Genomic DNA, 23658 nt, shown 5'->3' with positions numbered 1-23658 from the left:
TCCAGTTATCTAAATGGCTCACCTTGTCTGTTCTGTAAAAGCAAGTGTATTCCAATAGTGCAGGTACAATAAGCTTACCTATCGCCATCTCTCAACGCTTTCATTTGCTTTCCAATGAGACATGCAAACAAGGGGCCGGTTCTGACATCAGGGTGAATAGTTTCTACGATTCCCCCCAGCCAGACATCGATATTGTCGGGGCTTCTGTAGAGTTCCATAATTCTTTGGACAACGGTTTTATTCTCTATTGCTGTCATCAACTCCTGTTCAGTCCTCAGCCTCGGCAAGTCACAGAATTCTCGCCAATCATTATAACCTGCAGATATTGCATAGACAGTAAGATTCAAACCCATCTCTCTTTTCTAGCTCTACAAAAGTACTGTAACTATGTGGACCATCAGCTCTAAAAGACACGAACCCCTGCCTCCACGAAATCATAATTTTGGTACCAAAAGCTTTCTGTCGAGTGAGAATCCTTGGGACTATACGGATACAAGAGTGCAGTTTTCATGGCAATGCAATGCAAGTGATGTGGCAGCAGTACCAACATTCAATTTTCCTGTCAAGCCTACATACTGATATATCCTCATGGCTCCCAATCCATGTGCAAACTGAGCTTAGAGCAACAGTGGACTTTTTCTAGTATTAAAAAAACAAATACTAGACAAAGTCATTGGCATAAAGAATGTATTTGTCATATTGGAATCCCATCTGCTTGTTCAAAAAATCACATTGGCCGTGTGGCCCACCTGTCCGATGTCATTTTAGGGCCAAGCATTGAGTTTGGATTGAAACTGGCCCAAGAATCAGAGAGAAAAAAGCTTGGAGGGGGGATTTGAGTGACAGGATGCCAGTTCAAATCCGCAAACCCTCTGCAAATGACGCTGTGGGACAGGAAATATTTTGCCTCGTCTTCATCTTACATTGCGCCAAGACAACCTTCAGCCTCTCTCTGATCCGTCAGCATTGTCCGTAGAGGCATTTTTTCTGCAAAATATGTTTGTGGAAATGCTGACGGCTGTAACTGGATTTGTTAATAAGTCCAGCTTGGTCCTGCTTATCATGATGGCAAACCAATCTTTAATTTGATTTAGGGCTTTTCAGGAGTTTGCGGCTGAAAGGTGTCAAGCTCACTATTAACAGCTAATCTTCAGGGTCAGAGTATTACAGTAGCTCTATTCTATTAATTAAAGCAGAGGAACTGGGATTGAGGTGAATTATATAAAACATTGGAAAGAGGATTGGAAATTGATGGTGACAGATTGAAAAACGAGAGCTCTGAAACCGGGAATGGAAGGCTTCGTCTGATATCAAAAGGTTTAGTTAAGTAGGAAAATGAATGCTATATAAAAGAGAGAACCCTACCCAGAGCAGATTAGGCAATCTGTATAGATTTTAGGACATAGCATATTTTTTGGACTATAAGACGGACCAAGATTTTGAAAAGATAAATTTTTTTTTAAAAAAAAAGGGTTTTATCTTCCCTGGCCCTCCAGGAGCCCTCTGCACAGCATGTTGTTGTTTTTTTGGGGGGGGGGGGGGTTGCAAAAAATGGGGCAAAAAATGGGGCATGCAGAGGGTGTGGGAGGCCTGCAGAGAGCTCCCGGGGCAAAACACCCCCATTTTGTGAAAAATGGGCCAATTTTCACTCATTTTTGTCCTCCCCAGCCCCCAGGAGCCCTCTGCAGGCCTCCCAAACCCTCTGCACATCGTTGGTTTTTTTTTGAAAAATGGGGCGGGGTCTCAGGAGACTAAAAATGCTGCATTCACTGTATAAGATGCACCCAGGTTTTCACCCTCTTTTTTTTTTGAGGAAAAAGGTTCATCTTATACTTTGAAAAATACAGCTTGGTGCACTCGACCGTGATGGAAAGGCAGAGCCGCCCTTGTCTGCAGCTCTTTAAAGTAACCACACTTTTCATGTGTTCCCACAGTTGCTCTCTGCACCCACCAGGTAAGCTTTAAAGAGTTACAGTCACATGACATACCCGCATACCTTAATTGGGGGGGGGAATTAAATTTGGAAAGTAAATATGGGTAGTCCTCGACCTACAACCGCAATTGAGCCCAACATTTCTGTTGTTCAGTGAGACATTTGTTAAGTGAGTTTTGCCCAATCTTATGACCTTTCCTGCCATGGGTGTTAAGTGAGACATTGCAGTCGTTAAGTGAGTCTGGTTTCCCCATTGACTTTGCTTGTCAAAAGGTTGCAAAAAGTGATCACTTTTTGGGGCACAGCAATGGTCATAAGTATGAACCACGTGATCCTGGGGATGCTGGAAAGGTTGTAACTGTGAACAACGGTCATGAGTCACTTCTTTCAGTGCCGTTGTAACTTTAAATGGTCACTAAATGAACTGCTGTAAGTCGAGGACTACCTGTAGTAGGAGTGAATAAAAACCATGCCTTGAAATCTACTCCTGTGAACCTTGGTTCCTCCTTCAGTGTGGACAATGTACATCATAAGGCTAGAAACAATGGATGGGAACTAATCAAGGAGGGAAGAAACCTGGAATTAAAGGGAAACTTCCTAACAGAGGGGACAAATTACCTGTGGAACAGCCGGCCTCCAGGAATCATGGGTGCTCCATCACTGGAGGTTTTTCAGAAGAGACCAGACAGTCGTTTGTCTGTAATGGTATAGGGTCTCCTGCTGGAGCAGGGGGGAGGGGTTGGACTAGAAGACCTCCAAGGTCCCTTCCAGCTCTATTCTGATTCTGGTGTAACTGCCTCAGCCAAGAACTCTAATCTTATGACTTCTTTGCAGCAGATCTATCAGTCAATTTACAGGGAAGGTGGAGGGTAAACAAATGTTAAATCTTCCCCATTATGTCCTTTGATTATCTCCTTAATCAAAGAAGGCTGTTCCTCACAAACAGAGGCAGGGAAATTGTCATTTCTTGTACTTTTGGACCACAATTTCTCTGCTGTCACTGGCTGCTGGTAGCAAGCATTAGTAGCCCCACATACTCGATCCATCCCAAAGTTTGATCACTTCTGCGATAAAGCAAAACCAGCATTACATGAAACTCATTTTTCCCTTTTCCCTTCAGGAAAAGAATAGCTTTGAATAATCATAACTGATATTCAGGTCAGAGAAGGAAACACCCAGCCTGTTTCATTCTAATGTTGACATAGAACATCTTTTTTTTTAGAAAAGCACATCAATGTACCTGGGAGCCCATGATCACGCCCCCGTTGCAAATCAAGGGAGGATAAGTCCAAGGAAGCATTGTTAGACAACACGAAGAGCTTCTTCGTTAATTCTTCATTCAGCAGTTGGTCCTGGACCTGAAGTTTTGCCGCAGTTGTTAGTGTTCCTCTTAGCAAGGGATCCAAACCACCTTCGACCACAAAAATAAGTAGCATTTATAAGAAACCACGTTATTGGGGATGAGAGCTTACACGTAAGATTTCATCAACTACCCAAGAAAAATAACTTACCTGTCATTACAACTATTTTTAAAAATATCATTAGTTATACACATTTATGCATAATCTTTTCTTTATAAATTGTATGCTAAGCTCTTGATTTAACAGGCTAAGGGGGGTGGGGGAGGCTATGTGTTAAGACCAAAAGTTCATTGCATCCAAATGAATGTGTAAAATGGCAATTGGGAATTTATGCTTGCACAGAAGTGTCCCTTGCATTCAAAGTCTGCTAAGTTAACTTCCATTAAGCTGAGAATGTAATAGAATAACAGAGTTGGAAGGGACCTTGGAGGTCTTCTAGACAGGAAACCCTACACCACTTCAGACAAATGGTTATCCAACATCTTCTTAAAAACTTCCAGTGTTGGAGCATTCACAATTTCTGGAGGCAAGTTGTTCCATTGATTGATCGTTCTAACTCTCAGGAAATTTCTCCTTAGTTCTAAGTTGCTTCTCTCCTTGATTAGTTTACACCTATTGCTTCTTGTTTTGCCCTCATGTGCTTTGGAGAATAGCTTGACACCTTCTTCTTTGTGGCAGCCCCTGAGATATTGGAAGACTGCTATCATGTCTCCCCTGGTCCTTCTTTTCATTAAACTAGACATCCCCAGTTCCTGCAATCGTTCTTTGTACGTTTTAGCCTCCAGTCCCCTAATCATCTTTGTTGCTCTTCTCTGCACTCTTTCTAGAGTCTCCACATCTTTTTTACATCATGGAGACCAAAATTGAATTCAGTATTCCAAGTGTGGCCTTACCAAGGCATTATAAAGTGGTATTAACCTTTCACGTGATCTTGATTCTATCCCTCTTTTTATGCAGCCTAGAACTGTGTTGGCAGCTGTTGCACACTGCTGGCTCCTATTTAAACGGTTGTCCACCAGGATTCCAAGATCCCTCTCACAATTAGTACTATTACTACATAAGGAAGCAAAGGATGGTGGAGGCACCTATCCCACAGCCTTATACCTAGTGATGGGATTCAGCCAGTTCGCAACACTTTGGGAGAATGGGTTGTTAACTTTCTGAGCAGTTTGGTGAACTGGTTGTTGGAAGAAATCATTAGGGCAGAGAATTAGTTGTTAAATTATTTGAATTGAATTGAATTTGAATTGAATTTAGTGCATTTATATGCTGCCCTTTTCCCCGAAGGGGACTCAGGGCGGCTCACAATTTGAATCCCACCTCTGTTTATGCCACCGTATATGAAGGGTCCTTGGTGCTCTGTGTTCTTGCAGACTTTTCATTACTAGCTAGCATCAACAGTGCTCCCTAGTTGCCTAGATTGAGTAATGAAACATCTGCAAGAAAACAAGCAAACTCAGAGGTCATCAAGGACCCTTCATTTCAACTCTGAATTACAAATATTCTTCTTTATCGATCACTATATCGACCTCTTCAGAAACAAGATATCCATAGTGAAGGCTTTCTGATGTCACTGAGCTACTATCCACAAAACCTGCACCGTTACTGGTTGGGTTTGCCGGAAGACATCCAGCAACCTCTGGAGGATTTTTTTTTGTTTCCTATCCCTGCAATGTAAATTGGGATTTAGGTATTATTGATATTCTGTTTGTAATACCACACTGTAAAAAATTAGCCTAGACCTTTGGAATAAACAAAAGTTATTGAAATAATTCAGAAAGTATGAGCTTTGATTACATTTCATATACACCTCACAGTATGTACACACATATCCTTATGTGTGTACACACATAACCCCGGATTGTAACCCATCTGGCAAGCCAAATTTATTCAAAAAGCCAACATAAATGAAAAGGGTGCGTAATTAATTCTACTAGCTAGAAGCAGGAAACCAAAATGTGTCAGCTAATGATTCAGCAGTCAGAACAATGTTGGGATGAAAACAAAACCTTTTCTTTGAAAGGAAATTTCAATTAGGAAGAATATTGTAGCCGTGTTAGTGGATGTAACTGCATTACAGAGGCACCTTCTTTAATGAGTCTCCAGGGAGTGAAAAAGGCCTCATGCAAGTAAAGATTAGGAAGCGTTGGGTCTTCCTTATACCGCGGGTTCAGCCTCTTCACCAGTGGATGAATTGCAGCGTGAGCAAAGCGAAAGGCTGCGGTCGAAAATACGTTGGTGACTGTTGGGTTGATTGTGGGATCGTAGCCTTGGTACGGACCAATGTATTGTTCGAAAGCATCCGGACCGATGATCTTGGGAATGTAATCCCTGATGGTAATAATCTGAAGGAATAAATAAGAAGGGAAATAAGAAACCCCCGACAGTGTTTTAGGAAGGACAGACTATTATCAAGAAACATTGGGCTGCTGCCCCCAACATGAGCCGAGGTGGCGCAGTGGTTAAATGCAGCACTGCAGGCTACTGCTAGATCAGCAGTTCAGCGGTTCAAATCTCACCGGCTCAGGGTTGACTCAGCCTTCCATCCTTCCGAGGTGGGTGAAATGAGGACCCAGATTGTTGTTGGGGGCAATATGCTGACTCTCTGTAAACCGCTTAGAGAGGGCTGAAAGGCCTATGAAGCGGTATATAAGTCTAAATGCTATTGCTATTGCTATTTTACCCAAATCCCAACATTCCCACAGAAAGTGACTCTTTGGACAATATCAGGCAGTAGAGATGATTTCATTGCAAGCAAGGCAGCCTTGAATTCCATCGGAAACTCTGGCTTTGAGCAACTTGCTTTCAGGTTTATGGCCACTCACCTGGTTTTTGATGAAAGGCTTCTTTCCTGAATGAAATTGTGGGCAGATTTTATGATAAAGTGCTCCCAAAATCCATCTGATAAGCCCATTTACAATTATCCCCAGAAAACCCATAGCCATCCAAAGCCTCATATTGGGTTACAGAAATTCTTTAGCAAATGCTTCCATAATGCCATAGGTTTATTGATGAGTACCAGGCCACCCCCCGGATCTCATTGTATGTGCTAGAAGTGTGAAGAGACATCATTTCGGCTCAGCCTTTGAGAGAAATCAAGCACATTCTCTCTGCAAGTATATGATGGCCTATCATGGTAATAAAGATTTGAGTGATTGATCTATGAAAGTTTCTCCTATGCTGTCAAGAAAACCTTGCATGCAGTCCTTAACTCACAACCATAACAGAACCTGCAATTGCAGTTGTAAGTCATTCCAGTCATTAAGCAGGTCATCACATGACCACACCTGATTTTTACGACCAGGACGGATGTTTCTCTTGCGCCAGCATGATGGTCCTATGATAAATTCTGGCCCGGGAGTGGGAAAGCTCTTCAGATCTGCTTCGTGTGTCTTTTCTTAATCCTTAGAAGGCATCAATCAAAGAAATGCTCCTGAACGACAAAGCCATCATGTGCTCCAAATGCTAAACCAATCATGTCCCACTAAACACTCCATTTAGGAAGGCGTTTTTCAGTCCTGGAGCCGAGATCTACGTCCATTGCTGATTAATCGAAGGGTTTTTCATTTCAGCAGCCTTAGCAAGGTGTTAATTCAGAATTAGAAACTCTGTAATCTATCTTCCGCCCATACCTGTTCTACTGATGGGGGAGAGATTAAGAAATCAATCTTGTTGCAACAGTATATAATGCTGGCTCAGCAGAGGCCAAATTACCTTGCTGGAAGAGCCAACCTTTAAAAAAATTATATTACTGCTGCCTTTATATATTTCTCCTCTCTTCTCATTGCCCTGTGCGAACTCACAAACAGGTTACTACAGTTGATAGAATCAACCACACAAGGCACAAAAAATAATAATAATCCTACATCCCAGTAGGACTTAGAAGATCTCATCTTTGAAAGGCCCAGCAACAACAACTAGCATTTCTGTTTAACCTGTGCAATCTGGAGAAACAAGGATTTAATAACTTGGCAGGGAAACTCCAGTGGTTTTCTTTGTCAAACACCGACAGCTGATTATTGGACTAACCAACTGCTGCAATCCCTGATCAGTGTCCGTGATGAAAAGGATTTGGAGTGGCTGCCGTGTAAAATATTTGGGGAATCTCGAGGAACTGAGCTAATACATCCTTATGTATTTATGCATTTATTTAAAATAATCCTTCAAAGCATATCATGGCAGGTTACACTTCTGAAAAAGAGAGTGTACTGTATGTAGAAAGTAATCCCAGATGGCATGGTGGTGCAGTGGTCAAAATTTAGCAGGCTAATTTTGCTGACTGCCAACAGTTTGATTTTCACCAGCTGAAAGTTGATTCAGCCCTCCATCCTTCCGAGGTGGGTAAAATGAGGACCCAGATTGTTGGGGGCAATATGCTGATTCTGTAAACCACTTAGAGAGGCCTGTAAAGCACTGTGAAGCAGTATATAAGTCTAGGTGCCATTGCCATTGGCCAGGCCAACTGAAAGTCACATAAGCCTGAGGCTTCCCTTTGCCCTTTTACCAAGCTTTTTAAAAATAAAAAGTTCAAAGAACGCATTTCTAGCTGGGCCTTGCTCTTGCAGCTAGTTTTGTGCCATTAGGGTTTCCTCTCTCCGCTCTGCCATCTTTGAATGTGGCTCTCATCATTACACATTTGTAAACAGCTCAGCGAGGGCTATAAAGCACTTTGACGTGGCATATAAATCTAAGTGCTGTTGCTATAACATTTCTATGAGACCTTCAGAATTGGAACAGTAAGTCTTTCAGCAAACAGGCCCATAAGCGTGATGTGGGCATCTCTTTAAATCAGGATGTTTTCAGAAATCCCATCTGGGCCAGACTGTTCAAACTGAGCTCAACTCTGCCTTACATCACTGCAAAAGAAAAGAATAACAGCTGATAGTCTTCATTCAGTCAGGCTTTCTGGCAAGGAATGGTTCCTATTGTACTTCGGAGACATCCAGTCTTATTCAGGGGAAAATAAAGAAATAAAAGCCTTTATCTTTGCAATACAAGAGTGACCTAAATTGAGCGGAGCCCTCTGAAAGGAAAAGGAAAAAGGCAGAAGATATGGAAGGACTGCCGCCAGTGATGAGCATCGGCTTCGGTGTGGCTGCTTTGCAAAGGCCTTGGAAAATTAAAAAGGTATTTGGAGAAGAGCAAATGGAGGATTCTTTTGCCTTTTTCATTATATGAATTAAATGAGAAACAGTGGAGCCGAGATTAGATCTTTAGCAGACTGCCTTCCCAATGGAATGGGGTAAAAGAGAAATGAGCATCTGAGCTTCTTGCAGAAATCGCTAAATTGCAAAATGGCAGGATCGGTATAATGTTCTAGCAAACGCCTAGATGCTATCTTCCACAGAATTCTACTGGGTATCGACTCTGGAGCAAAAATGCTGGCAGGGTTTTTTATTTTTAAATTTTTACACTTGAGTTGGCTCATAAAAATGTCAATTTAAACATGCATTTGGGCCCTTCACTAAGCCACATGGTTGTTATGGCTAAATTCCCTTTCTATAATTTTGAAGTTTGGTCCCTCAGGGAGACCTCATAGTTTATACTTGTTGCTTCAGGGGTCTCCAATCTTGGCAACTTTAAGACTTGTGGACTTCAACTCCCAGAGTTCTGGGCTCCCTGGTCTAGACCATCCATCGGAACCAGGAAAAAGTGTAAGATCTTCTTCTGCCTCAGTCGTATCAGTCGTATCCCTTCTAGACCGAGGAAAAGCAATATACTTGCCAAGCATCTGTGGAGACCTTTACCTGAAGCTCTTGGCAGCTGCTGGGCTCCCTTATCAGCTTGAATGGCTACATGGTGAAGGTTTCCTCAATTAGAGGTCCAATCTTTTCTGTCAGATACTTTTGGACGTATTTGAAGAAGAGTAGCTTCTTCACTGGTCCCGAGTCAGAATCTCTCAGTCAGCAACTATGGCCTTCTCCAACAAAGGGACTCCACCTTTAAGTCAACTCTCACAGCAAATCTAACCAGAATGGCTAGGACAATTTTCTATCCCAAACAGATAGGAAAGAAACGTTTGTCTTCCTTAGTTGTTTCAGATGTTCACTGTGGTGTTAATCGGTTAGTAAATAGAAACAGTATACAGAAGAGAGGAAAAAAAATCCTGATAAATGAAATTGTGAGTGTATTGTGTTCTTACTGCCTTTTCAAGGTTGACTGCCATTGAATATCTTTCTTACCCTACTTTTTCCTCTTAGTTTGATAAAACCCTTGATCTGCCTCCTCCATTTCTTCCAAGTGTAGTTATGTCACTGCTATCTCTTCCCCTCCCCTCCTCCTCCTCGCCTTGAAGTTATGATGATGCTGAAAATCAAGGCTTATGGCTTGTTCTGGAAACTACAGGCATTGCAGCAGCTTCCTGTAATGTGATTGCAATTTGCAATCAGCACACTTTTACAATGGTTGCAACGTCCCATAGTCATGGGACCACAATTTGCAACCTTCATCGTTGGGTTCTGACAAGCAGAGAGAATGGAGACACCAGCAGGAAGTCACAAATCACGGTCATGTGATGGCACAATTAAGAGATGACTGCTCTGATTAGTAAGAGTTGCCAGTCCCTATTGTAAGCGAGGACTACTTGCACTGAATCTACCAGAATCTGCTGCCGAAGAACTGAGGATCAGCCGGCATATGTATGCCTTGAGTAAACAGTCATAACAAGAACAGGAGTGACTTCAGAAATAACCTGAAATTGCATGATACAATTTTTGCCCTCCGCTTCTTAACTTCAGATTCTCCTCGTGCAATGTCATTTCAACAGGATGGAAAGAGGTGACCTTGAGAGACCTACATTTGTACTGTCTTTCTACTTTAATTTCCCCAGTGATGTTATCTATGAATTCACTATGTTTTTATAATGAAGTGTTCACAATATTTTCCAAGCAGGGGGAAAAATCATTTTCCTTACTCTGTCATCCCACAAAGCAGCTAAATCTGTTCTTCTAATTTGTATAAATATTCTGTATTATGATTCAAAAAAAGTTGGTATTTATTTCTCAGCTTCCCTCTTTGCGCTATTAGGATGCTATCCTTTCACTTACTTTCCCCAAGTTGTAGGGGAATATAGTTGCAGGAGTTCAATAAGAAAGTGTCACATTCGTAGTTGTTATGTTCAACTCTAGAAGCTGCTAGCTGCTAGTTAAGTACCCATAACACACTTCAGTTATGGATCTATGATCTACGTTACCAACTTGATGTTGGTATAGATGTAATAAGTGTCCCTGAAAATGACAAGAGTCTTTCTAAACTGTTTCTAATGTGCCAAAGACTGATCTCATTAACCTGCAATTCTCAGACAGATGATGAGTAGTATTTTAACATTGGCCTTCTGGGGAGAGGGGGAGGAAATAGGTATACAAAAAAAATACAATTCCTTGGTCTTCTTGTTGCTTTGACTTGGGTGGCTTGGGTGTTGGTGTGGCTTTCCAAGCAGCCTAATCTCTAAGCAGTTTATAGTAAAAATAATGAAAGGGGCATGGGAGTAAAATCAAATACAAAAATCCATTAAAAATATTGGAAAGAGAAAAAGGAAAACCAAGCTATTCCTCTGTCACATTCACACGGGGAAGGTTTACAGGAAGAAGTAGGTGTTTAACCGGCATCTGAAGACCAACCAACTGGTTTCTCATAAGGGAACCAAATTCCAAATAGCAGGGGCACAAGTAACTCTGAGGTGGCCCCTATTGACTATGGCATTGCTGCAGAACTCACTCTGTTGAGGTTAATAATAACTGCCCAGGTCAGGTATCCTGATGTCAGTATCCACAAAGCAGCCAGTAGTGTTGGTTCAACACAGGTGTAACAATGGAGGGTCATTGGTGCTCCCGGACCTTGTTATCTTGCAGATATTTCCTTATCCAAACTAGGCAACATCATTAGTGCTGGTAGGAAGCAGGGCTTGTTCTCGGTTTATATCAAGTGGCTTCCCTCTCAGTGTTGGTGGGGATGGTCTTGGAGGTTCTTTAGTTGGGCTGTTTACTTTTAGCTTGTGTGGCAGTTCCTTGATTGAGGCATTGTTTACTTCTTGATTTCTGCTTATCTGGATGCTGATGGGCAGGCGTTTTGATCTTTCCCCTCCCTTTTTGGATGTTGGTTGTCTCTTTTAAAAGGTATGTAGATGTTGTTTATATCTATGTTCTGTTGATGGGTTATTTGTCTGGGTGCCAGACTTTTATTCCCTAGCATTTTTGGACATGGCTTGATTGAGATCATCACAATTTCCCAGTTGAAACTATGGTTAAGTTTCATAGGTTGTGAAATTAAGGAGGTTTTCATGTCTTCTGACTGCTAGTTTTCCTTTGTTGGCCCAAGTATAACAAATGGCCAGATGGCCCACTCAGTCTGGTTACCTAACTTTCCATTGCCTGCATTTTCCACTCCGAGAGCAACAATAATAGCCTGACACGGAATGCATTCCAATCATTTAACTGTGAGGTTACTAAGATGAGATCAAACATTTAGATTTTCCCTGTCCAGGAAAGTACAAGATTGTTATTTATGTATTCATTCAATGTATGTGGTTGCCCCTTGCCAAATGACTCTGGGCAGCTAGCAAGGATTTTAAAAAATCATAAGAAGAGCAATGAAATAATAATAAAAGACACTGCATTATCAGCAATATACAACCTCAGGTATTTGCCCCAGTCTTATTACCTGGGTCAATTCCTGCAGGAAGAATCAGGAACTTTTCAGGACTTTTGTAAAGGCCAGTGGTGTTTTACCAATCAGAGTTAATAAAATATACTCTGAGACACAGAGGTTGCCTGGGAAGAACCTAAAGCTTTCCATGGCCTCTTTCTGGGATTGCTCTCCCACTACAAAGCCTTTGTCTTGTTAGGATGGAGGCCCACCTGGCTATACCTTTCTTTCAGAACACGAAACAGCAAACCTATCAGTTCTGAAGCCGACAAAACAACCGGCCTTACTACAGATCCAGGCTGCACCACTTCTAAACTTGACGTGGGGGATTCTGATATGGAACTGGAGGCAAAGCCCTTCGGCATTTGAGAATGCTGGCAGCAATGGATGGAGAACCCCAGGAACCAAGCAAGGGACTCCTTGCAGAAGAGGGTCCTTCATAGGAATTGGCTTTGCAGGAAATCTCAGCAATTCCGCTTCAGTTCTGGGTGGGGAATGAAGGATGCTTGAATATTTCAGGCCCTTTCAAGGGATGATCACACACAGACTTATCTTTATTATGGTTACGGACCAGAAATTCAGAGGAATGTCAACAACTTCCTTTGAAACTGTTTGGTGTGATTACTGCATGTTGTGCAATGGCAACAGCAATCAATTTCCCCTTGGAACTTGGCTGCTTATTTGCTGGCTAAAGTTCTGACTCCCAAAATGATTCAGACACGGCTACTGCCTAACCCTTTCCAGATGAAAAATTAAAGCCCTGTTAGGTGAAGAAAATTGACTCAATTCACAGCGTCTCAGGCAGGAGCAATCATACGTAGATTTCCTGACTTGAGACAAACCTGCTTAATTTCTCCTAGACTCAAGTAAAAGGCTCACAATTTCTGGGGCGGCCTCTTAGGGAACCTCCCCGCTTCCAGGTGAATTGTGCCAGGATTGCAGAGGGTTCACTCTGAATTGCTGTGTTTCAGAAGTGGATAAACACAGTCCTTGATTGCAAATGTGTGATGATGGGAGCCACATTCAAAGACGGCAGAGAGGGGAGAGGAAAACCTACAGGCACGAAACTAGCTGGAAGAGCAAGGCCCAGCTAGAAATGTATTCTCTGAACTTTTTTTATTTTCAAAGAGGTTGGTAAATCGGGCAAAGGAAGCCTCAGACTTCTGTGACTCTCAGTTGCCCTGGCCGATGGCAATGGCTCTTCATGAGAGCACGTAGACTTATATACCGCTTCATAGTGCTTCACAACCCTCTCTAAGTGGTTTACAGAGTCAACATGTGGCCCACAATAGTCTGGGTCCTCATTTTACTCATCTCAGAAGCTGAATCGACCTTGAGCCGGTCAGGATCGAACTCCTGACAGTGGAATGCAGAATTAGCCTGCATTTCAACCACTGCGCCACCATTGCTCTCACCAGGACAGAAGATAATTAAAGGAAGAGGACAGCCTTTTCCCCACGGGCTGAATTGGCTTAGTTACTTTAAGACTCTGGCCAAAGCCTGTATTTGCCAACTGGATTAAATCGGTTCCTTTGCAATGCATTACTTCTGAGGAGTTCTCTCCTCCGTTCCTGTGGGCAGTAAATTGGCATAACAGGATCCAGGTGAGCAAATGCACGGAACAAGATTTTACATTGAGAAGCCTGCTGAAGTCTAAGAAGTTTAATTTTTTCTCAAGTTGGCACCAAACCGCAAAAGGAGAGACAAGACAGGCTTTATGTTATAATTATCTGGCAGTAATTCCTTAATGTATCCCTGCAACTCTGACAGGACCAAGTGGTTCTCTTTGTCAAAGGGCTAAATTAAATACGGTGGTGGCTTCAGGAAAGGGGATCTGCAAGTACAGTTAGTCCTCAACTTACAACTCTTCATTTAGTGACCGTTCGAAGTTAAAGCGGCACTAAAAAAATGACTTACAGCCGCACTTGTGACTCCTGCAGCAACTCCATGGTCACATGATGAAAAATCCAGGAGCCTGGCAATCGGTGTGTATCTACAATGGTTGCAGCATCCTGGGAAATCCTGTGATCACCATTTACAGCTTTCCCAGCCAACCTCTGACAAGAGAAATCCATGGGGGAAGCCATATCCATTTAACGACTGTGTAATTCATGTAACATCTGTAGCGATTTGCTTAACAGCCATGGCAAAAAAAGGTTGTAAAATTGGGCACAATTCATTTGACAACTTAGCAGCAGAAATTTGGATCCTAACCGTGGCCATAAGTTCATAAGAGGAGACTCCCTGTGGACTGATCCTCAGTGTGAAGATTCCTATAATCCAAGTGATATTTTTATATTATAACCACCATTTGGAACAGTTTCCTACAGCTTCTGTGTAGTATTCATCCTGGACATAAATTCTTTCAAGTCCTACCCTCAAAACAACGCTATAGAGCACTGCACACCAAGACAACTAGACACAAGAACAGTTTTTCCCCGAATGCCATCACTCTGCTAAACAAATAATTCCCTCACCACTGTCAAACTATTCACTAAGGCTGCATTACTATTACTATTAATCTTCTCATTGTTCCTATCACACATCTCCTCCCACTTATGACTTCAGGACTGTAACGTTGTTGCTTGTATCTTTATGATTTATATTAATATTGATGGTTTCCTGATTGCTTATTTGTACCCTATGACTATCATTAAAGTGTTGTACCTGATGATTCTTCATAAGATTCAGCTCTGGGCAAACTGTAGGATTTAAAGGATTTAAATTTAAAGGATTTAGAGGATCCAAGGGGCAAACTGACTGGGGAAGATCCGTTTTTATTTTCAACTTCTGTCTGTGGTTGGACCACCCATCTCAAAATGTTCTCAAGGTATCTTAATAAAGAAGTCAAATTTGTTCATCTCAGCAAGGAAAGAACTGTTCAATCTGGGATTTGTCAGATGAAATCCAAAACTTATCTTAAATTCTTGAAAACTCCTGAAGGACTTCTAAAGTTTTATTATTTTCTCTGAAATCGGAGAAGGAATGAAGAAAGAAGGGCAAAAAAAAAAAAAACATCGAGAAAGGCTAGAAAGTAGAACTGGTAATTAAGAACCAACCAGTGAAGAGTAACATAAGGGGATTAAGCACCTGTTTGGCAGTTAATGGATGGAAGCAAGGAGAAAGGAAAATAATCAAGAGAATCCAGTTTCACTTAGGAAATCTGAATGGATATTGAAATCCACAGTGATCACACGGCGAATGATTGGGGAAACACACATGATTCCTTCTGGTAGCCTTGGGGAATGATAAAAACAGCTTGATATACTGAAATTCAAACAAAGATGACCTTGGTTGAGCGAGGCAAGGGAGAACACAAGCCCTCCCTGCAGGATCCAACTACACAGAATGAGTTAAAGTGGGGATAGGTTACTGCTGGAACAGCTGCTAAGGGCTCTTGATTCTGAGGGAGAAAACAATATTTCAGATACAATAGATAAAGGCACTCGGCCATCAAAAATACATGACAATAAAGCACTTTGATCATAAAAATAAGTCCACTGAGTTCAATGGCAACTTACTTCGCACCAAGGCTGAATGCAACTTATCTCTACATAATTCTAATTCTACTTTTTCAAAAGTTTGACCTTAAATAAAGGCGACTGAAGCACAAGGCAGCTTTGCTTGTGGCGGTGGGTGCTTACGTAAAAAAACGTAATGCGGGAAGAAGACATCTTGGAATTAAAGGAGGATTCTATTATTGCATTTTACCACTCGGCCTGTTGTACTGGGCAGGTAGTCCTCGACTTACAACAGTTCATTTAGTGACCATTCAAAATTACAACGGCACTGAGGAAAGTGACTTATGGCTGTTTTTCTCACAACCATTGCAGCATTCCCATGGTCACCTGATCAAAATTCAGATGCTTGGCAACTGGTTCCTATTTATGACGGTTGCAGTTTCCCATCAGCTCATGAGATCAGCTTCTTCGAACTTTATTTGTTTGTTTGTTTGTCAACAAGTATAAAAACATGTGGCACAAATAAATGGATATAAATAAGCAAAACATAGCCATCAACACATAAAAAGAGGACATATAAATGGGACAGTAGGAGAGGGATGGCAGGCACTTATGGTGCACTTATGAACGCCCCCTTCTGACACGCAAAGTCAACGAGGGATCCAGATTCACTTAACTGCAGCGATCCACTTAACAACTGTGGCAAGGAAGGTTGCAAAATGGGGCAACTGTCTCACTTAAAAACATAAATTTTGGGGCCCCATTAATCATACGTTAGAGTAAACACCCTGGCAATCCATCCAATTTCTCCGGATGAAATGGGCAGAAAGGAGAAACTGGGATCCGAAAGGAAGACATCGGCAAACGTTGACTGACCTGATGTAAGGCACCAACCATTTTGCGAGTCTCTTGATAGACGGTTTCGGAAGCCCAGTGGGGGTTCAGCTCCTTTAGGGCTTTGGCCAGGCGGTTGTGCTCTCGCAACCAGAGAGTGTGCAGAGCAGCCAAGGAAAGCACTTCACTCGACCTGGTATCTCCAGCCATGAAGCACTCGATCCTCTCTGCTTTATCCTCCCTTGGGTCTTGGGCGCAAGGAGAAGGGACCTGGTCAACAAAAGGAAGATATCCAAGCCCTTTATCAAAATGCCGCAGGTTAACTCTAAGGAGGCCTCCTTCGCTGGTCAGATTCCTTAGCTTGCTCTCCGCAGCAGCTGTGCTGCCGTAAACAGTCGAGGCATCCAGGAAGGAAGTAACTGTATTCATCTGTTGCCTTGGGTTTTCCGCTGATAGATTTCCTAACGCTTTCCCCTGTTGGCCAGTGGAGCATGAAGGCATTGAACGATAAAAAGGGACGCAATCCATCCTTGTAGAGAATGTATCATTGGAGAAGATCTGTGAATCAAATGAATTATTTTCATGAAAGAGCGTAGCCTTTTTAAAAGTCACAATGTGGATCATATTTACTAAGTTATTTTAATTTAATTAATAAATTAAGTTAATTAATTAAGTTATAGGAGGTATAAAGCCACACATATTAATAGAAAGGTGTTTCCTACAGTAGAAAGACCCTCCTACAGTAGGCCTTCTCCAGTACAAATTTATAATCCTTGGTGCAACTTCGTTTTACAACTCACCTCCATTTTTAAACAATGTTGTGTAGTAAGGCCCAGTGCAAACACCAGGGATCAGCACGCATGAAAGGCCTCTATTGAATAGCAAGAGCATGTAGGCTTATATACCGCTTCACAGGGATTTTACAGCCCTCTCTAAGGGGTTTACAAAGTCAGCATGCTGCCCCTGACAATCTGGGCCCTCATTTTACCGATCTCAGTAGGATGGAAGGATGAGTCAACCTTGAGCCCGAATGGGTAGGGTCAGTCCTGCAAGCCGTTTTTCTTTTTCTTTTTTGGCCTTCAGGGCTGATACCCTTCATATTATCCCACCTTTTCTGTTGTGGGAATATGGGAGAGGGGATTATACAGAGTTGGGTGATATGCAGCCATAACAAAATTCTTTCTAGGAAGTCAAGGTCATCCTTTGTCTCTGCACCTGGCCGGAACTGGGTGGGTGGAAGCTGCCAGCGAGGGAGACATTTCTCTCTCTGGGCACAATGAGTAATTATCTGCTGCGAACTCTGCATTAGGCGACAGGAAGGGCATCCGGCCAGGAAACATTCAGCTCCCTTCAGTTGCCCCGACTCCACCCCCGATGTAAGGGATTACGGGGTCATTAAAAGACAAAAAAATGTTTCTTTTAATATCCAGCATACAACACACAGAGATATTTATACTTGTTTTGTTTATGAATTGGGGGAATCCTATCTGAGCTGAGCTGCAAAATTCTAGCTGCAGAAAACTCGGATCTTTTGCTGACATCCAGGGATTGTCCAGTTATTTCCAGCACACATTTGAGTAAGTTTAAGGTGCAGATTTAAAAAAAATATATATGCAAAAATATTGATGGTGGTGGGGACTTATAGACCTAAATAAATCAACCAGGAGGAGTGGGCATAAAAGGAGAGGACTGAACTCTTTCCTTTGATCTGTGGTCTTAAAGAAAATCTCTCCAAATGTCATCTGCTTTGCTGCCTTTATCTCTCTTTCCGGAGGGGAATCACGCTTACAGATTTCCAAGGGAGAAGCCTTTTGTGGCAGAGCAAGTTGTCATACGCCACAACTGGGAATGTCTTTTCTGTCGTGTTATGCATGAACGAGTTGAATTTCTTTTTTTCTTTTCTACTCCTTTGTGTAGTTGCTGGAGTTATGCAGAAAGGAAGGAGGAACAAGCACTTCATGATCTCTACGCAGGAGAAACCATTCTGTATGGAGAGGGAATTCTTATACGGCAGTCCTCGACTTACAACACCATCTGGCGTTACTGAAAAAAGTGGCCATCTTTCACACTGACCACCATTGCAGCATCCCCGTGGTCATGTGATCAAAATCCAGCCGCTTGGCAAGTGACTCACATTTATGACGGTTGCAGTGCCCCGTTGGGGTCAGGTGTGTGATCGGATTATGCAACCTTCTCATAAGCAAAATCAGTGGGGAAGCCAGATTTACTGCACTGGTATTAACAACTGCAGTGATTCAATTAGCAACTATGGCAAGAGAGGTTGTAAAATAGGGCAAAACTCACTTAACACATGTTTCACTTAGCAACATAAATTTTAGACTCAGTTGTGGTCGTGAGCAGAGGAGTACCTGTATTTGGCATCTGTAGAATATAAATTAAAATGCAGGAATTATGCAGTATTCAGAATCCTTTCCCAATTTCCCTTTTTTGTCCCTGTGGAAATCACTTGGCCAACTCAGCTACGGTTGAATCCCCGAAAAGTTGTTGTACTTTCCCACTTTCAGTTACTTTGTGGAAGGAAGGTGTCACAAAGAAGTGTTGATTAAGTTACATATAACATTGCCATTCTTTGTTCTGATTATTAATATCAGTGAAGTTACAGGAGAGAAATATGCTGACAATTCAAAGAAAGCAGTGTAGATTTCCCTATTTTGGTGAAGCTGAAAATATTCAGCTAAATACTTTTACACATTTGGAACTACCCTTAATATTATCTCATGAGGTTTTTTATCATTGTGGCATCGGAATTAGTGGTGTTGCACAACGGTTTTTACACTGGATCATCTTAATTTTTTCATTTGGGGAAATACAGTGGGGCTGGCATGTAAGTATGGAATTCTGTCATAATTCCACTGTATGTTAAATGCTAACAGAAAAATTCTTCTACTAATGATTTGAGGGTGCATGTTCATAGGATGTTTCATCCTTAATCATTAGGAGAAAATATTTCTAGCTATTTGACTATATTTATCACAACAGCAATTTAAATAAAATATAATTACCATGCTGCTTTTAGAAAAATTAATTACTGTCAGGACATCAAATAGCTCCTAGCTATTAAAATCTATCTCAGAATTATAATTATCACACTCAAGAGGATTCTTCTGTTTTGAGGGAAGAAATTCATTCTTCGGAGGTACTTTTCTTAATCTTCAAAGAAATGATATATTAAATGGAGATTAAAGGGAGAAGAAAAATTTAGAGACCAATTGCATAAGAGGTGGGGGACTCACCTCTGCCTTCATTTATATTTATTTATTTATTATTTATTATCTTTTCACTTCCCCCACCCAAGTAGTATTCTTGACCATTGGGTTGAGTAGACTGGCAAAAAGCTTGGAATCTATATTAGCATTTGAATTTGGAATACTTTTATTTCAATGTTGCATACTTTTAAGCTGTATATGTGTTTATGTTTAGGGTGCAGTAAACATGAACACAGTTTACTTCACAGTAAACCAAAATATGAAGTTGTGTAACTTTGACTCAGCATGTTATTACTACTTTATGTGAATTCAGCCAACTATGCCTTGTTTAACAAGCCATGGTTAATCAAATTAAAATATTTGAATACAGCCAAAGGGTTGTAATGGCTTGTCAGTTTGACAAGACATAAAAGAATGGAACAAATTGCTATAAAATACCTATTATGTCGCCTATGGAGGTTATGGAATAAATGAATATACTCCTCAATTATCTAGTACAAAGTCAAGGTATCTAACCAAATTACCAAGTCCTGTCTGTGTCCTTCGTAGGGTAACAGCTGTTTCCACTAGATTAAAACAAAATGGAGATATCTGGGATGGATTTCTTGAATGTAAAACATATCCTCAAACCCAGAGGGACAATTTTCATTACAGCTGGGCTGGATTTTCATTATAGCTGGTGGGTCCCTGAAGAAGGATTGATATTTCCTCAAAGGACTGCCTCATTTTTAATAGCCATGCTGCACAGGATGGCGAGACTTCTGAATATGCTCACCACTGGAATTTCATGCGTCGAATACATTTGCTTGCACAGATACGCCCCAAAGGACGCCACTCGAAGCCCTTCGAGAGCGAAGTAGTTGAAGTACATACAGGCACAGATATGTAAAATATGCAATGACAGATGATTTGGTCACATCCAGGTAGACATCTGTGAATGGGACTCTTTTAAAAAGAGTATTTAAAAGTAAATAAAATTTATTAAACTGTACCTGTATGGGGAAGCATGGATTTTGGTTTGCACAGGTCATTTGGCAGTTGAGGGCTCCCTGGAAGGAAGGTGGGTTCTCACTTTGAGGAGTGAAGGCCAGGTCGTGGTCGATATACTGGCCCCACACAGTGATCAGATCAGAATATAACTCATCTTCAGTGACAGCCTCGTTAGACGCCTCAATAATTTTTCTCGTCACTTCACGTACCTGGAAGACAATAAGTTAACAAGTCACCATGTTACACAGTATTTTTTTCCTAATGTTACCCCAGCCCTAAAAAAGCCCCCAACTCCAAATTGTTGACTTATTTCTCTATGTTTTGACAGACTGGTGCTTGTATGCAGGTATAGAAGTTGGACATCACAGAAGGTTGAATTACATATTTACCATCATGTTATTCATCCTTTTGGAAAATAAGAAACTTGCGACTGATATCTTGAGGGAGACTCACATAACTTGATTATTTGATAACTACTAACTGGGCTCCTATACATGGCTACTCAGGTGTGACTTCCATTTAGTTCAATGAGACTTATGTACAATTACACTCTAAGGGGTCTTACATAGCATCCTCAATCATATAATGAGAGTACTTCGGTCCACCCAAAAAAGAAGATGGGAAAGAAACTGAAAAAGCTTCTGAGGGGAAGGACTGCTTTCTAGCACCTGGATGACAGCCTAGAAGCAGTCAGGCAACCAGATATTTGTCTTTCGGATGGTATTCATGCAGGTCCAGAGTCCCTTTCCCAGGCAGAAATACAGAAGTTGTCTTGCCTGTGATGCAGTGAAAGATTTGCCCATTATGCATAAGAGATTGCTAATGGTTAAGATGCTGGGCTTGTCGACCGGAAGGTCAACAACTCAAGAGCCAAAAACTGCACAAACACGGTGAGCTCCTGTTCCAGCCCCAAATCTTGTCAACCTAGCAGTTTCATATCATGCAAATGCAAGTAGATAAATATGTACCACCAGTGGGAAGATAACAGCGTTCCGTGCACCTCACATACAGTCGTGCTGGTCATGTGATCACAAAAATATCTTCAGACAATGCTGGCTTGCTTGGCTAAAAAACAGAGTTGAACACTGCCCCCTACAGTCAAACATGACTGGACAGGAGAAACCTTTATCCTTTCAGTTTGCCGGCTCTAGCAGTGCAATGAGACAAATACTGTGTTTTATTTGTTTTAGTATTGGTGCTGATTTTATACAGTATGTACAGACCTCCTTCCTACAATTTATGCATGCAACGTGTGGAAGTAGCAGAGCTCACAGATTTGAGGGGAGCAACTCTTATTCTAATATGTTCAAAAACGTCTAAGATCAAATACATCTATCCAGCCCTTAATCATATCTCCCTTTTTCCATTCATTAGAAACAAGGCCTTAATTTCCCAGATATCTAATGTTCATGAATGAATAATTCCATGTCAACATTTCCCCAATCAATGGGATCTTGGCTGGAAAAGAAGGGAAGCACCATCTAGAACCTTTTCTTTGTGATCTTCCTAACCCTTACCCCATGCAGCCCACCTTCTATCATTCAAAGGCAGAGAATCTGTGTCTCTCCAGATAGTGATGAGGGCAACATCTTAGCAGTGTGGGAAAATATGAGGACTGCTGGGAATTTTAATTCACCAACATACAGAAGGCTGAAACTCATCCCTATAATCCTATAATCTGTGGATTAGAAGACAGTACACAAAGTTGCCCCCAGCATAGGGCTGATCGATCTGAAGGAATCAACTTGTCTTTCCATATCCTAAGCAATGTCAGGGTTTTCACTCTGCAAGTGGACATGAAGAGAGTGACAAAAATGAAAGATGTACAATGGCACTTTGGTACTCAACTGCTTTGAAACTCATTGGATTTGGTACTCAATGCATTTTGACATGAACGTTTTGTCCCAGTACTCATCATTTGTTTGGTACTCGATGCACAAATTGGAAATTATCAGTGTCGGCTGCCTTGTGACTCACCACATTGTATCTTATGATAATAATGTGTTTGGTGCTCATCGTTTTTGGTATTCATCATACCTCCAGAAACCAGTTAATGCTGAGTATCAAGGTACCACTGTAGTACCTAAGCTCTGTTTCTTGAACTTTTTATGTTGGCATATGGTACATATCATCCTCATGAAGACTTTTCTGATCTTCATTATCTTTGGAACTGCTGAGTTTGATTACTGTTAATAGCTACTATTTGATTATGTTTGTTGGATTGAATGTTGTTGGATTATAGAAAGTTACTTCTCAGTGTGCTTCCTTATTTTTTTCTTGCCTGAAAGCTTATGTTTCAGCACAGTATGGATGCCTTCTAAGGGACTTTATTTTGAAAAATGATTTTGTCCTGTACTGACCGAAGGCAATGGAAATCCATTATGTAAGAAACCAAGGTTCCATCCTCTGGGCTGACTTAGTTCATCTTCATAAACCGGAGGAAGCCATCTAGCTAGAGCAGTGTTGGAAGCTCCCCAAGTAGGATGTTCCCTATGTAATTAAAATAATTAAATTAAAATAATTTATATCATTACAATCATTCATTATAACAGTCTATTCTATGCATGATTTCCTTTCTATTCTTACAAGCAGTCCTCAGTTAATGACAGCAATTGAAATTTCCATGACTAAAGTGTGAAGTGATGCCATGTGACTTCATCACTGAGTGATGACCGTCTCAGCAGTTCTCTCTGCCAATGTCAAATGAGAATCATTTACAAGGTCCCCATTGTAATTTCCTATCAGGTTTCAGCAAGCAAAACCAATGGGAAATCTGGTGGGAAGTCACGAGTCCTGTAGGTTTGCAAGCAGGCTGGTGGGCAGGTAAGTGGTTGCTATGGGAGATTCTACAGCTCAGAGTGAGTGCAGTTAGTGGCTGCTGATGACTGGAGCAAGCCAGTGAAGTGGCACAAGGTGTTCTGTAGCCTTGCAAGAGTTTCCAATCCTTGCTTAGCGAGTAGCTGCCTTCCTCCCACTGCCTCATCAGCAGTGGGAGGAAGGAGATGGATCAGTCCCCGGGGCAACAGAAGCAGTAGAACACGGGGCAGATTGGAGAAAGTTGAAGCTCACCCTGTGACTGTAAATGTTGGCAGCTTGGCGAGCACCCAAACTTTGATCATGTGATCCCCAGAAGAACTGCAGCAGCAGGCATACAGCAAGTACCACTCATTCAGTTCTCTGGTAACTTAGGCCACTGAACAAATGACTGT

The 23658-nt window shown here is 41.6% G+C and overlaps 1 protein-coding gene across 1 annotated transcript in view; it reads right to left on the bottom strand.

The window, feature by feature from the left end:
• Positions 1 to 23658, bottom strand: part of TPO (thyroid peroxidase) — a 44357-nt gene that overhangs the window by 5618 nt on the left and 15081 nt on the right. Inside the window, 6 exon segments of the mRNA XM_032212968.1 lie at positions 79 to 316; positions 3174 to 3344; positions 5381 to 5639; positions 16275 to 16790; positions 20452 to 20658; positions 22810 to 22939. Of these exon segments, the coding sequence (XP_032068859.1) occupies positions 79 to 316; positions 3174 to 3344; positions 5381 to 5639; positions 16275 to 16790; positions 20452 to 20658; positions 22810 to 22939 (1521 nt within the window).

This window comes from Thamnophis elegans, chromosome 3 (assembly GCF_009769535.1).
Source record: "Thamnophis elegans isolate rThaEle1 chromosome 3, rThaEle1.pri, whole genome shotgun sequence".
NCBI classification, from domain to species: Eukaryota; Metazoa; Chordata; class Lepidosauria; order Squamata; family Colubridae; genus Thamnophis; species Thamnophis elegans.
Note: the sequence above shows the minus strand (reverse complement) of the source record. Positions and strands in the feature narration are given on the sequence as shown.